The 18043-nt window shown below is 43.6% G+C and overlaps 1 protein-coding gene across 1 annotated transcript in view; it reads left to right on the forward strand.

The window, feature by feature from the left end:
• Positions 1–17327, forward strand: part of ft (cadherin-related tumor suppressor fat) — a 372095-nt gene extending 354768 nt beyond the window's left edge. The window contains exons 9-12 of the mRNA XM_083125080.1: positions 862–5752; positions 8598–9189; positions 10312–10582; positions 14454–17327. Of these exons, the coding sequence (XP_082981206.1) occupies positions 862–5752; positions 8598–9189; positions 10312–10582; positions 14454–16270 (7571 nt within the window). The 3' untranslated portion in view covers positions 16271–17327. The remainder of the gene's footprint in view (positions 1–861; positions 5753–8597; positions 9190–10311; positions 10583–14453) is intronic.
• The last annotated feature ends 716 nt before the right edge of the window (positions 17328–18043 follow it).

An 18043-nucleotide genomic window follows, 5' to 3' on the forward strand; every position in this document is an offset into this window, starting at 1 on the left:
TTCTTACGGCGGGCGCTCTAGGAGCTGGCAAGGGAAGTGGGGAGCGGAGAATTCGCCGCAGACCAACCATACAACAGCAGTGGCGCCGAGAGATACGACGTGGCGGAAACAATTACTACGTGAACCTCGTTCTACAGGTTGCTGCGATTCTTATCGCGCTGGATTGGTCGTTTTCCCGCTCCCCACTTCCCTTGCCAGCTTCTAGAGCGCCCGTCGTAAGAACTGAAAAGAGCTATAGCTGTGGTTCAGTCGCCTGAGCATCGTAAACTTAAGGTTTGTAGGCGGCTATTTGATTACTCCTTTTAAAATCTGCCCTTCCCCTCTACAAGTTTAAATATTTTGGTGTTATCAAATGAGCAGTTCGGGGCTATGCGTTGGGACAAAGAAAAAATATAATGGATTTTCGCTCACCAGCAGTTAGTAACCATTTTCCATGTGCTAATAACTCAATACGGCTGCAATAAAAATCTTCAGACCCACTAGTAACATTTACAATATGTTTCTCAATGTATGGCTTGCTGAGGCATCGGTTTGCTTTTATGAGCTAATGTGGAACTCTAAAGCTAAAACATCAAGGTTCTAAATCTAGTAGCTTATTTCAGTGATTTACCAAAGTGACAAAACCGTCACTGCAAAGACCACAATGATGAATTACTAAAACTGTCGCTATTTATATTTTACGACGATATTTAGGAGGACAGCAGAGACAGATGTTGAGATTACAAACCCGTGCACGTCTCGTGCGATAGTAGTTAACTTTATTATTTTCTTTTTCTTTGCAGGACCTTCCTAACGCTGACCACAATTGTCCACAAGGTAGTTAATAGAGATGTAATGGTTGTCCTTTTCTCTTCTTTCCAGGCCAATTTGTTTTCGGAGCAAAAGCAGTTGACGAGGACATCAATCAAAACAGCAAGATAGTTTATTACCTGAGTGGACGGGATGCGGACAAGTTCTACATGAATCAAGAGACGGGAGTAATAAAATCGTCGCAGGAGCTCGTGGGGGAGAACAGCGTGTTCCTTCTGCAGATTCAGGCTACGGACGGCGGAAAGGAGCCTCGATCCGCAATGGCCGACCTTGAGGTCAGGCTCAAACCTGCGAATCTATTTCCGAACATCAGCCTCCAGAAACAGACGTTTTCCTTCTCCGAGGACATGGAGAACCAAGTCATCACCCGCGTGAAGGCGTCCTCGCCGAAGAGGGGAGATGCCGGAGTGATCCAGTACTTGATCGCCGGTGGAAACGTAGGGAACGCTTTCCGTATTGACAACAGGACCGGGGAGGTTATCGTCGGGGAGGGGCTTGATTACGAGACGTCGCCTGTGTACGAGGTGTGGATAGAGGCGAGGGATTCCGACGACCCTCCGCTCAGGAGCGTCGTCCAGCTCAACATCAACGTGACGGACTCCAACGACAACGCACCGGTGCTTGACTACTTCCTCTACAACGCCACCATCTTGGAGGAAGAGCTGCCGCCCCAGAAGGTGATCCAGATCCACGCCACTGACGCCGACTCCGGGAAGAACAGCCAGGTTCTGTACCAGCTGAAGCAGAACGGCGACACCGACAATGCCTTCACCCTGGACGCCAAGACGGGAGACATCTACACCAACATCAAGCTCGATAGAGAGGCGATCGGGTCGTACAGCCTGACGGTAGAAGCGGTCGATCAAGGAACGCCACAGAGGACAGGCACCGCGACGGTTCTCATCACCGTCCTGGACAAGAACGACAATCCTCCGCGCTTTACGCGCCTCTTCAGCGTCAACGTCACCGAGAACGCGGAGATAGGGACCTTCGTCATCCAGGTGACGAGCTCCGACCTGGATATCGGCGAGAACGCGAACGCATCCTACAGCTTCACCGACAACCCTAGCGAGAAGTTCCACATAGATCCTCTAACGGGTAACGTGACGGTCACTGGAATGCTCGATAGGGAGTCCCAAGACGAGTACCTTCTCAAGGTGGCAGCTGTTGACGGATCCTGGCGCGCGGAAACGCCGCTGACCATAACCATCCAGGACCAGAATGACAACTCCCCAGAGTTCGAGCACAGTTACTACAGCTTCAATTTCCCGGAACTGCAGAGGAATGTCGCTTTTGTGGGCCAGGTGACCGCCACGGACAGAGATAAACAGGGACCCAATTCGGTCATTTCGTACTCCCTGAAACACCCATCTGACTTCTTCACCGTGGATCCGGCTAGTGGGGAGATATTTTCCAAGCAGAGCATGCGCTACAAGCACACAACGCTCGAGCCATCTCCAGAAAACCAATACGTTCTTACGGTGATCGCGACGGACAATGGAAAACCTCCGATGTCATCAGAGTGCATGGTAACTATCAATGTTGTGGACGCCAACAACAACGCTCCAAAATTTGAAGAAGAGAACTACTTCACTCCGGTACCTGAGAGCGCTTCCGTTGGTCAGAAAGTTCTCCAGCTGAGGGCCAAAGACGAAGGAGATTTTGGAGTGAATGCAGAATTGGAGTACGTCAAGATAGGAGGCAACGGATCGGAACTCTTCAATGTGGGTAAAACGTCGGGATGGATCACGGTAGCCTACTCTCTGCACGGTAAAAGGATGAAGCAGTACTCGCTGATAGTACGAGCGGTCGACAAGGGAGTTCCGCCTCAGCAAGATGAGGCTATCATCACGCTGGTCATCACAGGAGAAAACAGATACACTCCAGTGTTCACGGCCCTAAGCTATCAGGTTATCGTGCCAGAGAACGAGCCTCTCGGATCGACCATAGTGACTGTGACCGCCACAGACAACGACGATGGCCCCAACGGGATGGTGCGTTACTCCATCTCCAGCGGAAACGAGAGGGAAGAGTTTGCTGTGAATTCCAAGACTGGAGCCGTAACAATTCGCCATCCCTTGGACTACGATATCATCCAGGAGTATCACCTCAACATCACTGCTAAGGATCTCGGGTTTCAGATGCGGCACACAACAGCAATGTTGACTGTGACTCTGACCGACATCAATGACAATGCACCGACGTTCAATCAATCCTCGTACAAAGCGTACCTTACCGAGAATTCCCCTCCAAAGACCTTCGTGTACAAAGTAAGAGCGGTCGACATAGACTCTGCGAAGAACGCCATTGTTCAGTATTCACTGGTAGGAGGAAGCGGCAAGGAGCTCTTTACCATTAACACCAACACCGGAGAAATATTTTCCAAAATCAGCTTCGACTACGAGGAGAAGAGTCTCTACAGTCTGGACATTCTTGCTGCCAACCCTGGATCGACCATGTACGGATCTACGAAAGTGGAGGTGTACATCTCGGGAGAGAACGAGTTCTATCCGAAATTCATCCAGCCAGTCTTCCATTTCAGTGTTTCCGAGTCTGCCTCGGTAGGAACGAGCGTCGGTACCATCCAAGCCACTGATCAGGACGCCGGGGATGACGGAAACGTGTACTACCTCTTTGTCGGTTCCAGCAACGACCGTGGGTTTACCATTGGCTCAGAAACTGGTGTCATATCGGTTGCTCGGAAGTTGGACAGAGAAACGCAGAACAGAGTAGTGCTGACAGTGATGGCGAAGAACTATGGAGGCATACGCGGCAACGACACCGACGAAGCACAAGTGATCATTTCTATCCAAGACGGAAACGATCCTCCTGACTTTCTGGAACCTGTGTACGAAGCTAAAATCTCGGAAGGTGTTCCGGTCGGTTCAAAAGTTACGACTGTGACTGCTGTGGACAAAGACGTGAGGCCAAAGAACAACCAGTTCGCTTACTCCATAATCGGCGGGAACATCGGGAAAGTCTTCAAAGTCGATCCTCAAACAGGGGACATAGAAACCACGTCCAAACTTGATCGCGAGACCGTGGCAATGTACACCTTGAAGGTTGGCGCGATCGACACTGGATCGCCACCTCAAACTGGAACGGCAGAAGTCCACATCTTGGTTCAAGACATTAACGACAACGGTCCCGTGTTCGATCCTCCAAATGTCGTCGGTTACGTCACCGAGAACGAACCTCCGATGACGAGCGTGATGCTTCTTAGTGCGACGGACCCCGACTTGCCGCCAAACGGAGCACCGTTCACGTACCATCTCGTCGGCGGAAAGCACAAAGACATGGTGCAGGTGGATCGGCATACGGGACTGGTGAAGACCACTCGGAGTATCGACAGGGAGGTGACGCCGGAGCTTCACGTCGAAGTGGAGGTCCAGGATAGCGGGAAACCAAGGATGAAGTCGCAGTATCCCATCACAATCGTTGTCTTGGACAAGAACGACAGCCCGTCTTCAGCAAGGGGCGCCCACGTACTGGTCCATACTTTCAACGATGCGTTGCCAGTAGGAAAAATCGCAGATATACACCCAAACGACCCGGACACATCAGGCCAGTACCAGTGCAAAATAGTCAACGGACAGCAGCACGGATTTTCCATCTCAGCCGGTTGCGACCTCCACACCCTGAAGGTGCATCCTGGTTCCGAGTACATTCTGAGTGTATCTGGCAACGATGGTCAACATTCTGATGTCATGTCGACTGTGACCGTCAGCTTCATCTCGTTCGACAACGCCACCGTGGAGAACAGCCTGACGTTGAGAGTAGAGAACATGACCGCCACAAAGTTCCTGTCGCACTTCTACAAGAGCTTCGTGGATCTGCTGAAGTCCACGTTTGACGCCATTGATTCGCCCTATCTGTTCAGTATTCACGGCAAGGATGGCGGGTTGGAGTTGACCATAGCCATAAAGGGCGCCAAGGGGTATAGGAGTAAGGCGAAAGTTGCTGAAACGCTAAGCCAGAAACGAAACGCCATACAGCAACTCCTGCAGACATCTTCTGTTTCTATAGGGTATTCACCATGCAAGAAGTCCACATGCGAGAACGGAGGCTCCTGTAGCGAGGGCATACATGTGTACGAGGACACGGAGATATCAGACAGTCAAGCCCTGATCTTCACGTCACCGCTCGTGAGCCACGACTTCTCCTGCAGATGCCAGGAAGGCTTTACTGGGAAACGATGCGACAAGCGTCAGGATCCATGCTCTCCGAATCCGTGCCAGTTCGGCGGCACTTGCAGGAGGCACGGGTTCGACTTCCAGTGCTCGTGTCCCCCGCTGTACGACGGCAAGCTGTGTGAGATCGAGAGGAGCAACGTCTGCGACGACAACCCTTGCAAGAATGGAGGTTCGTGCCGAGAAACGCCCGATGGAAGCTTCTTCTGCCTCTGCCGACCAGGGTACAGGGGCAACCAGTGTGAGGCAGCCGCAGATTCTTGCAGGCCCAATCCGTGCCTGAATGGCGGTCTCTGTGTCAGTCTAAAACCAGGCTACAAGTGTAACTGCCCGGACATGTACTACGGCACCCACTGCGAAAAATCAACATATGGATTCAACGAATTGTCCTACATGGTCTTCCCACCTCTAGATGCTAACACCAATGACATCTCGCTCATATTCTCCACCAGCAAACCGAATTCTCTGCTCGTGTACAATTTCGGGGTACAGACTGGAGGAAGATCAGACTTCGTTGCCATAGAACTCCTTGATGGGAAGCCAACCTTCTCCTATGGTGGCGCGAGAACAGCCATCACCTCCATATCGGTCAGCACATACGTGGCGAACGGGGAATGGTACAAGATCACAGCAACAAGAAACGGTCGTGTTGTATCCTTGGGAGTCACGGCTTGCACCGACCATGGCGACATCTGCAAGGACTGCAAACCAGGAGACAAGAACTGCTATGCTGATGACATCGGACCATCAGGGTAAGAATCGCTTGCTATTTCTTTATACAGTGCACTAATTTTAATTCGAACTCCAAGGGGATACGAAAAAATTTCGAATTATCCAAAATTCAAATTAACAAAAACCTCACGTCATTAAAGAAGGTTTTAAGGGGAATGATCTTTTGTTCGTATTACCAAAGTTCGAATTAAAGAGAGTCTACTGTACTTAGTCCCATATAGCAGACTAGTTGTTCGAACCCTTGCTTTTGGCATGAATACTGGTTTCAATTGCTGGCAGGGGGACTCAACTTTCTTTGTTGACCCAGCATCAGAAGACAAATTGTAGTAGAGCTGCTTGAAAGAAGCGTCCTGTACAGAAAGCAGATAATTCCGTAGCCTGGATTCGATACACTGACCAAACGCCACTCAGTGATAAGACGATTGCACCATAAAACTTGGTTTAATTTAACCTTTAAACAGCCGAGCCGGTTTTCGAAAGTAACCCCTCTCTCGCCGCGGCCTTTGCGCGCGATTTTTACACTTATTTCAGAAAAACGTTATATATCTGAGACTATTTGAGCAATCTACTTCGGATAACTTTTGTTTGAAATATAAAACATCGGAGCACGCGACCGTGTACAATTCAGAAAGCCCAAGTAAGAAAAACGGGGTTCCGAGGGTCCAAGTTCCCAAATTTCAATGAAAAAAAATATCCGGCGTTCGCCCCCTCTTCTCCCGTTATTTTGGAAAAAGGGCGCAAACGTTTGCATTGTTTTCAAATAATAGACCTTTTGCAACAAAGGGAAACTTCTTTCAAGTCTCTAGTCCTCATACAGGCTGAAATATGATGCAATATGTACAATCCTGCATTTTGGCAAAAATGGCTAATTTGCATATTAGAGAATAAATTAGTATATCTCGGAGACTATTTGAGCATCGGATAACTTTTTTTTGAAAGCAAAAACATCGGAGCACGCGACCGTGTACAATTCAGAAAGCGCAAGTGAGAAAAACGGGGTTGGGAGGGGCCAAGTCCTCAAATTTCAATTAAAAAATCTGGCGTTCACCCCCTTTTCTCCTGTTATTTTGGAAAAAGGGCGCAAACTTTTGCATTGTTTTCAAAGAGTAGACCTTTTTCAACAAAGTGAAACTTGTTTCAAGTCCCTAGTTCTGATACAGGCTGAAATATGATGCAATATGTACAATCCTGCATTTTGGCTAAAAATAGCTAATTTGCATATTAGAGAAAGGGGGAGGGGGTGGGTTTTCTTCCACATGACATTTCAAAGTTTTATCTCAACATCTGTCAGCGTTTACAACCTCACATACAAGTATGAAGGTCCTAAAAGCACCTGAATGTTGTAATCGGCACCATGGGTTATGTATGACCCATTGGCTGTTTTCGCCTATACTTTCTATGGGTCATATATGACCCATTGGCTGTTTAAAGGTTAATAGCATATAATGTATACATCTGTATATTTTATGTTATTTTATGTTGCTTTCCTACTGGTACCAGATGAATGATCAATCTTTGTTGCTGGTGGGCGTATTTCCCCAAAGCTCCTATTTATAGTTAAGGGGTTAGTCTAGTCCGATGAAAAAATTATTGATAATCCAGTTTGTACTCCAATTAAAAAATAACCTACATCGAAACAAGTTACATCAAAATTTAGATTATTCAATTCTGCATTGAGCTATGCTAACCAAGTTTTTCCCATTATGCTTTCTAATTGTTATTGTTGTGAGAACAAAAAGTGCCAGTTTTTAAAGTTTTGGAAACGATGGCTCTCTTTGAAATTCTATAAATAAAAAAAACGCCTGGTCTGATCGTGATGAAATTTTAAGGGTGCAGGCAGAAACGTTTTCAACACAATGCTTAATTTTCTATTTTTTAAAATTGGTTAAAAAAACCTTTCTTATCAATTTTGTGAAACTACTTTTTCTTAGTATTGGGCAGTCCTACAAATATGATCTTAGTCTTGTTTTAAAGCTCTTTGCAGCTGTTTTTAAAACCCGCTATCATTGTAACTTCACATTGCAAAACCGATTTTATACCAATTTTTATTCAACGGAGTAAAGATCTTTGTTAACATGGTGACACCGCACGTACTGATTCGCAGTGACAGTCTACAGTTTCCACAGTTCAATGGACATCGCTGCATGCAGTGTTGCCATGTTCCACATGGAGTCCAAACTCGAGTATCCATATTTTTTAATCCGACAGTGCTCCTGCAATTTTAGATGACAAATGATGGGCAATGGTTGATCTGGTACTCTGTAAATTACCACTTTGCATTTAGTGTTCGTAATTTTTGCAAGGAGAGCGAACAGTATTTGATGCTATACACTAGAGCTGGTGATTTTCCTTCCAAATGTTGGAGAGGGGGTGATCGCTGTGTACTCCTATGCTAACTTATTATTAGTATTAATTTTAGAAGTTCACTGGGAAACTGCCTTGTAATCAATGGGTCCCGGGTTTGATACCCGGTGGAGGCACATAGTGGTTCGGATCCCACTTTAAACTGTAGGTCCAGTCCCGATTAGCCTTACTATGCATAAAGTGGACTTAGAACACCAACTCAACCAAGCAACTCCACTGGAAAACGATTGCTTTCTTTTTTTAGATGTGAAAGGGATAGTGGTCCTGTTATCATCATCTTGGTAGTGCAATCACCTATGCCTATGTTTTTTATTCACTTAAATTAATCGTTAAGATCAGTATGAATGGTGAATTGCTGAAAAAGATGGAGCAAACACACTATGGTAAGCAGCAAGAGAACTGATATTATTATGAGAAGGTGTGAAGAGGCATCTATAGTGTTAAATAGCAACGAGGGCAAAATGATGTACATGTTACTAATAATTTTCAATATGATTGCAGAACTCTGAACTTCAACAACCAGCCCATGTACTTGGGAGGGTTAATGACAGCAGACCCAATACTGGAACGTCCTGGACAGGTGAACACGGATGATTTCGTCGGCTGCATCCACAGTGTTGCCATCAACGGTCGTCCCTTGAATCTCAGCAGTCCGGCACGGTCTCAGGGAATCGACACCACATGCCCCAGGATGAAGAGCATCTGCACTGTGGATCTGCAGGACCAGTGCGGCCTTGGCGGATACTGCCTCGATCGCTGGAGAACATCATCGTGCCTGTGTTCAGGAGGTATCTATGCCCCCAACTGCGATGAGGCCTTCGAGCCAGTCAGCTTGGGAGATGGGGGCTTCCTGGAGTTCCGGGTTTCCAAGAAGCACCGGAGGATGCAGTTGCTGGAGGGTCTCTACGATGGGACCACCCTCTGGAAGAGGCCGTCGTCGAAGATCAGGCGTCAGAGGAGCTGGCTGAGGGATGCATCAGCTGCTACATCTGTTCAGTCGCCTCAAAAGAAGGTCTCCATAATGTTCAGAACTATGCAAAAGAGGGGCCTGCTCTTCTACGCTGCCACCAACAATGATTTTACTTCCGTAGAGGTAAGCTATGAATGCTAGGACCTTAATATTTTTATCTTATTTCTGTTTCCGTTTCTTTACCAAGTCAGATCATGTGGTAAGACAATTCTACTTTTATTCTCTTTCGAGGGATGCCCCAAAAGTAAGTTTAGACGGCATGTTTCTTCACTATGTTTATTTTTACATAGCACACTGTCCACTGTCTTCCATGATAAACACCTTATTTTTCAACATAGTCTCCTTGTTGAATAAGCCAATTCTCTAAGCATGGTACTAATTTTTATGTGTCCTTCTCTTAAAATGTAGGATCCTGAAGTATGAGTCATGGTTTCACCCTGGTTTTTGGTTACTGACACGCTGAAACCTGCGATCACCAAGAAATTCCCTCGATAGGTTAAACTATGTTTAACTTCATTCAGAATCACAATCACTCTTCTGTAATATTGAATGCATGTTGCATTCTCTGCCATGCCATGGTAGGTATGCCATGCTAGGAAAAATCACTCGCTGTCAATGGAATTCTGACCAGTTTTACCATGCTCTTACAAATAATGTGTTCCCATAGACTCGTAGCAACTGGCTGTGAATTTGTGTAGCTGACACCTTCAGAAATCTAATCACAGCACACACACTTTCTGTTTTGACCAATGTCCCACAGTGTTGTCACCTGACATTGTCAATTTCAATCATTCCAGCCTCAGTTTTATTGATGCTACGCAGCTTTTGAATATACATGCCTCGCATACATCCTGTGTGTTTGTAAAGGAAGGAATTGCACTGATGCTGCTGCAGATGATCTCCTTTGCTTCATTGGTGAATGGTGAACAAGTTGCAAGACACATAAGCCACCTACTGTACAGTATTGGTAGAAATTCTTACACGAAACACACATTACTCATTTTCTACAAAAATATCCTTTAACTTGTGTACATTTTGAAGTACAAGTAAACAAAACATTCTGCTCGTATTGTTGAAACAATAATAACTATACAGTACTAGAAATAGTCATACATTTGGTATTCTTGCATGATTTAATGATGTGCTGGGAAAAGACCAGTCAACACTTTACTTTGAAATGTCCAGCATATGAATACTCAAAGAGGATCATGAAAGCATAAACACTTTATTATTTCTTCATTTCAGATATTGGATGGGCAAGTAAAGTATGTGTCAAGGCTTGGTGCTGGAAACCCAGTGAATATGACTGTTCCAGGCAGCCAAGTTTCTGATGGTTCCTGGCACAACCTCACCATTTATTCCCACAACAGGGGGCTCCGAATGTTGCTGGATGGATCCAGAGTTGGAGATGAGCTGGATTCTGCTGGCGTTCATGACTTCCTGGATCCTTACCTCACGACAATATCGCTAGGGGGAGCCAGGAGGGAGCTTTACCTAGCAGCTGATGGTGTTCCAGGTATGGTTCTGCTTCCAATCTTAAGTTTGAAATTCTCAGTAAATAGGTGTGCAGCCTAGCACTCAAATTACAATCCTGTATTTGAACCCCACATTTGCATTTCATACATACACTCTGTAAAAAAAAATTAGCATCACTTCATTATTTTTGGTCGTCAGTATTTCTCTCGTGAATTATCAGTTGTTTTATTGATTTAATTCGACTTGTCGATTTGTTTTCCTAACAATTATATAAAACACTATATCTGTACAATATATTTTTATTATTTAAGTCATAGTTACGTACATAATGCACTTTACAGAACTAATAACAAAATTATTGCAAATATAGCTTGTGGAACGTTTTCGCACAAAGACAATTTTTACAAGTAAAAAGATTGAACAAAGGTTTTAAATGCATCATGATATGTCAATTTCAAATGATAGTAAGTAAATACATTGACTAGTACTTAGTGTGGCCACCCCTGGCCTTCCTAAGTGCTTCCAACCTTCGAGGCATGCTATGAATGAGATTTTGACAATATTCGATCTTAATTTCATTCCAAACATGTACAATTGCTGCCATAAGTTCCTCTTTTGACCTGTACGTCTGATTACCAAGTTTTCTGCACATCATAGCCCACAAGTTTTCTATAGGATTCATGTCTGGAGAGTTTGGCGGTCACAAAAGTCTTTCAATATTCATATCATGAAACCAGTTATTCACCACCTGAGCACGGTGACAGGTTGCATTATCGTCTTGAAAAATAAAGTAGTCCAAATTCTGTCCAGAAAAATGATCTCCTGCAGTTTGTAGAACTTTCCAATTCAGGATTTCCAGATATTGATCAGCCTTAACTGTCCATCTGCAAATATGCATCCTGCCAATCCCTTTTGCAGAGAAACATGCCCAAATCATAACACTGCCACAAAATGTTTGAGTTTCTAAAATACAAGATTTTGCAAGTTCTTCTCCCTTCCGCATCCACAGTTTAACTGAGCTGTCATTCCCCAGCATTTTAAATCGTTTTTCATCAGAAAATATCACATGTTCCCAATCTGTATCGTTCCATGCGCCATAACGGGTGACAAACTCAAGTCTAGCTTTTGCATGTGCGTCAGTTAGTCTGTGTTTTTTACGTGGGACGTGTTTAGAAACACCCTGTTTCTTTAGTCGGGACACTACAGTAACATGAGTAAGATTAACTCCCACCTTATTTTGAAGTTTATGTTCAATTTGGCGTGAACTCATTCCTCTGTTCTTCAGTGCCATGTCCTTTATCATACGATCCAGTCAAGGTGATGTCTTTTTCTTTCTGCCACAGTGACTTCTCAGTGATGATTTTCCATGTTCTTGTTACTTTTGCAGGCAGCGGCTAATTGTGGATTGATGCATTTGAAGTTGTCGACCAATTTCTCTCTGAGAATGATCATCCATATGCAAAGCAAGAACCATTCCTTGCTTACGTGGTGAAATGTCACACTTTCTGCCCATTTTTCCGAGAAAACACGCTCAAATACACTACACACCACTAGAACACTTCACAAATATGATAACGTATCCAAACTGTCAATAATGAACATGTAGGTGCAACATAAAACACGTCACAAGTTGCACTACTAACAATCGTTTTACAGATTCCTGACAATTGATTACAAAGCCTTGCAGCAGTAACCGATTGCAACACCCTCTAGCGGACACTCCAAACACTAAATCAACAAAAGAATAACACCACACTACGTAGTGATACCAGACCAATACTTCAATCAATTGATTTCAAGTTGTGCAGGAAAGATGCATGCATGCGAAACTCAAAATTGTCAACATCCGTAATAAGAATACAGTGATGCTATTTTTTTTTTACAGAGTGTAGTTTGCTATTTATTATTGGTGACTTTTCTGTAATTAAAAACACTGCAGGAAAAGAAAAAAGAAAATCCATCCATTACCCAGGACTCAAACCCGGGATTCTTGGCTTTGTAACATGCTACACTTACCATTCTGGCATGGAAGCTGACTATATTTCTTTGTAAGAATAGAAAGAATTTGTCAGAGAAGAATTCTGCCTCAGACCATCTGAAAACATCATTGCATGCCTTTCAGGCAGTCACATAATGTGCTGTGACTTATGTGTGGTCCATAGCCTCTGTCCTTTCACTGGTTGGGACTGAAGTGAAAAGCTGCCATATTTGCATATCCTAGTCTCCTTCACTACATACATGCATTCTCCAGGCTTACTTCCAGTGCCTTCAACATAAACTTTTTGAGATTCCAGTTGTGTAAACTTTGAAGCAGTAATTGTAGTACTTTTAGAGATATTATGTTTCATGTTTCTTTTCTGCAGTTATTTCCTGGACACCTTGTACCAGTGGCATGGCGTGACTTTTCCAAAAGTGTTACCGTCAATCATTACGACAATTACATTACATAAGATTGGATAAATGCTACGGCTGTTTCTAATAATTAGTATAATTTGTGCTAAAATTAATATTGAAAGTCCAAAAATTTCTAATATTGTTCCTGTATTTCCAATTATTGATATTATTAGATGTCCAACTATTATATTTGCTGCTAGTCGCACTGATAGAGTTATAGGGCGAATTAAATTTCTAATCATTTCAATACCTACTACAATTGGTATTAATAGTGCTGGTACACCTTCTGGTACAAGGTGTGCTAATATATGTTTTGTATTATTAATTCACCCAAATAATATAAATGATAGTCTAAACGTTACCATCTCCCCACCAAAAAAGCATGCCTTCGATCTGGACTTTTGTTCATTTCATTCTACAACTGTCATGGGATAGTTACCACAAAAATCCAATGAATAGTGGTCGAGCCTTGTCAATTCTTCATCTCTGTGTCTTTGCAATTGAGGTGGAAAGAGAAAGAAGAAGAATTGACGTTTGTACGGTGAGCAGACAACAGAATTCCTCTCCTCCATGGACACTCAGATTGTGAAAGGGATGTCCAGCTGTATGTACTACTGTTGCCAACTTAGTTTTTTGGAGTAAGTTTTGTCCGAATCACAAATCGCACCAAGGAACTATCGTGTCATGTATTGCCTAACCAGTCTCAGTTGTAGTTAAATCTATCCTTGGTTTTGCGGTCTACCTCTAATTGCTTCAGTGAAATAGTATCCCCATTTTAGGCAGGATTTAGCTCTTATCTGCAAATTCAATGTGACAACACTGGCCTGTTTCCAGCAGACCTGAATGGTAACAGGGACCCTTAACAGGCATGTGAATAACCCCATAGCAAACTCTAAAGTCTTCCCCAGCTCTTCTCCTGCCTTGGTAATCTCTCCTCTTGTTACCTCTTCAGGGTAGCAGAAACGGTCTCCCTCTTTGCTTCTGTCGGCTGCAGAAAAAATGTCTTTTGCAATGTCTACTCAACGGCAATGCTATTATTAACGTATTTAACAATGTTGTCATTTTATTGAAACAACTTTTTAATTCTTTACATTTTGCTGTTACCTGCAATAACAATGGTTACATGCACGCCACGGTTCTGCCTTGAACATAAAAAGCAGGTTTTGTTGGCTTTTTTTGTTATATCCATAAACATTGTGTTTTTATGTAATTTCATACATGAGTAATTAATATTCAATAACAGCTTGCGTTTCATGATGGGAAGTTGTACCTTTCTTGTTCCCTTGGCAGTTAGACTCACAACCTCATGAACAATGGTCCTGGGTTCAAACCAGAATGAACATCGGCATTCCTTTGTCAGGGTCTCCTCATCGATTTAGAACTGTTCAAACCAACATTTTAGTAAAAAAAATATATTTTTTTATTGAAAGTGCAGCAAATATGTGAAAAGATGATTATAAAGTTTCATTTACATGTGGAACAATCAAGTAATTGATGGAATTCCTTTTCAATTTCAGCATTTGAAGGTTGCCTAGCCAACTTCAGCATCAACGGAGAAATCCAACCATTCAACGGATCTGGCAGCATCCTTGAGGAAGTCGTCCAAGTGGGCAAGGTGTCGCAGGGATGTCTGAGAAGCATTGTAGGTGCTGCTGCAGCACCTGACCCCCTCAGCATCGGCATCACTTTGGTCATTGTGTTCTTCGTCATTCTCCTGGTAGCCATCCTAATCAGTTTCGTGGTCTTCCGCCTGAGGAGACAGAAGAAGGAGAAAGGGCAGGGACATCCGAAGCAGAATGGGAGTGCCCTCTTGGCAGGCAGTGGAGGAGGAGGAGGCGGTGGTGACGGTACCCGAAGTCACCCAGATCCTTCGGGATTCTTGGAGAATGGAGAGGTGACCAGTGATGTGCTTCGTGGCCATCTCTCGCAGGAGATGGTGGCGAAGAAGTACAAGGAGCGAGAAGTCACTGAAAGACCTCAGAGGCCAGACATCATAGAGCGTGAGGTGGTGAACAAGTCTCCAGGTATACAAATGAGGGTGGTGGATGATGGACATGAGACTAGCGGTGTTGGTGGAATTGCCGATTCAGAGATCCCAGAGCATTATGATCTTGAGAATGCCAGCTCCATTGCACCGTCAGACATAGATATCGTCTACCACTACAAAGGTTACCGGGATGGGAATGTACGCAAGTACAAGACCAACCCTCACCTGCCTCCCAACTATCACCACAAGCATGGTCATCGCCATTCACCACACAATTTCCCCCCACCCCAGAGTGCCCCACCGCCTACTCATCATAGAGAGAGTCCCAGGAACCTTCTAAGGCAGAGTCCCAATCCCGTCCCTCCTCCCAGGGACTCACCCAATGTCCTCAAGATGCAGACAACCCCTCTTGCAAGGCTCAGCCCAAGCAGCGAGCTATCTCAGCAGACTCCAAGAATCCTCACCTTGCAAGATATCAGTGGGAAGCCTCTACAGTCAGCTCTCTTGGCGACATCACAGGGCACAGGTGTTAAAGATGTCCTCACCAACAGTGAAAGAAGCCTGAACAGTCCCGTCAGCCACCTAAGCCAAAGTTCCGGGAGCGTCCATGCTTCCTCGCAAGGTGGAGGCACCAAGAAGAGGAAACCTGGCACCGTCGACACTGGTGGTGCGAGTGCTGGTGTTACATCTGGTGGTGCAGTCAACAGTGCAGCAGCTGCCAGTGCAGGTGTGGTTGCCATAGGACTCACGGCTGAGGAGATTGAGCGTCTTAACTCCCGGCCTAGAAACTCAAGCCTCGTGAGCACATTGGATGCTGTGTCGAGTTCTAGTGACGATCCGAGACACGAACGTGGTCGCCGCAGGAAAGACCAACTCGCGGAGCTTCTAGAGACAAATACCGAAATCCTAGATCCCCATGACAGCTCGACGACGGACGAAAGTGGGAATGACTCTTTCACGTGTTCAGAGTTTGAGTACGACAATGGAGGCTATGAAAAGAGAGATTTCACTCCTGGGGACGTCATATTTTCAAAGCTTGCCGAGGCGGAGGATGAAAATGACCAGGAGAGTGAGTCTGCCAAGCCGTACGACGGGTTTGACTCCTTCAGGGGGTCCCTGAGCACTCTAGTGGCATCCGACGATGATTTGTCAAACATGAGTCCCTACCGACCGCCCAACGGATCGGCTCTCGGCTGGGACTACCTTCTCAACTGGGGACCCAACTTTGAATCCCTGGTTGGGGTTTTCAAAGACATTGCTGAACTGCCAGATACCACAAGTAGCAGGGTAGCGGCTTCTCTGCGCCTTCCGAATAGTGCGCCAAAGCCTTCTGAGGAATATGTGTGACGTGTGTGCTGACATATGCTGAGTGGAAAAAATTTTTAGTGCATTCAGTGAGACTCAAGTACGAACATGTGCTAGAAGAAAACTAATTTGCGAGTCAACTGAAATATAAAAGTGCGTGTGTGTAAGTATATGAATGACAAAATACTGACGTGTACAAAAGCAAATTAGAAACTGTAAATATAAACTAACAAAGGCACAATAAATTTGAATGAGAAGGAAAGGAAAATAGTGCCTTGAACAAGTTTCTTTTAAATTAGAACAAAATACGTACTTGAGGTTGGTCAAGTGGTGTATGAGTAACAAATAACTGAATATTTCAAAAATGCCATAACTTGAAAGTAGTACTCTTGGTTTCTACCATAGAAATGTATTAAACTACATTTCATTACACCACTAGATTAATCTACATTCTCGTGAGCAATTAGATCAATAAATAATAATAATAATACCTTGTAGGGTGTTGTTTTCTGTAAAACTAAAAGTAAACTAAACTAACATGTGTTTTTGGATGTAAAATTTTACAAACTTTTATATTTTCTATTTTTGAGAAGAAACATGTTTTATGCACTTGTTATAATATTGCAAAAAGAAAAAGTTTTAGGAAATCATTTTTATACGTTTTTGAAATGTTTGTGATACAAGAACATTCTTCATTATCATTCCATCCAAGCTTGTAACTTACGTCCGAGATAAATGTGATATTCTTCCATGATAAATACAACATGTATACTTCATACCTCTTCATGCTCAATTAATGTTTAGTGCTAAGTTTACTCAGCATGAAATTTTAGAAATTTTTAAGTGAATATTTTCAATGGCCATATTGAGAAGTATTTTTCTGCTCATTTTGAGGTTGTTTATTCAACTTCGAATACTCTTTGCCATCTAGAAAGTTACTGTAAATAGTGTTTGTACTTTTTTATATAAAAACTGACAGTGTGAATACTTGTACGCCTTTTTTAATGTGCGAATTTGGTTACGTGTGTGTACATAAATATGATAAAAGGATAATTAGCCATATACGGTAGTGCCAAATTGTTCAGTGTGAGAGATTGCATGCAAGAATTTTATGTTGTATTAAAGTTTTATAAATACATTTTTATAAAGTAAATAAAACGACTGTTTTATTGAAATGTCATTGTCCAAGTACGTGAAGGTCTTATTGAGCCTTTGGATTCTATGACCACCATGTTTTGATTTGGTTTATTTCATTTCGCTTTTCTGTTACTTTTGGCTAACCGTGAAGATGAGGATGATCGATAATATGATAAATTGATGAAGGGACGCTCACAAAATCAGGCCGAGATTCGAACCCACGACTCTTGGCATTGTGACATGCTGTGCTAACCACTTCACCACAGAGGTTGGCTTATTTAGAATAAATAATTATTGTGCCTTGCATTCCATATTGCTCAGTGGCAAATTAAGGAGACTATCTTATAAGTGGGATGGGAGGGGGACTTCCGAAATACCTCTTCTTTTTGGAACATCCAGTTCATTATTCCAAATTCTGACAAATTACACTTGAATTCATTCTAGAGCATTCAAGTGAATATTCTTGTAATTTCCTTTCGCTGTTGTCTAGATATCTTGAACAGAAAATAGTATGGATGGACCGACATGAAATATTAACAGATGTCAACTTGAAATTGTAGATATTTCCTGAAGAACATAAATGGATCATTCATGAACGAATGCCCACTAATGAATATATGTAACCATAGTTACTGCAACTATTCTTGTCTTACAAAAAAGAATTGCAAATTTAGACAT

Source organism: Lepisma saccharinum, chromosome 7 (genome assembly GCF_977018435.1).
Source record: "Lepisma saccharinum chromosome 7, izLepSacc3.1, whole genome shotgun sequence".
In the NCBI taxonomy this organism is placed as follows: domain Eukaryota; kingdom Metazoa; phylum Arthropoda; class Insecta; order Zygentoma; family Lepismatidae; genus Lepisma; species Lepisma saccharinum.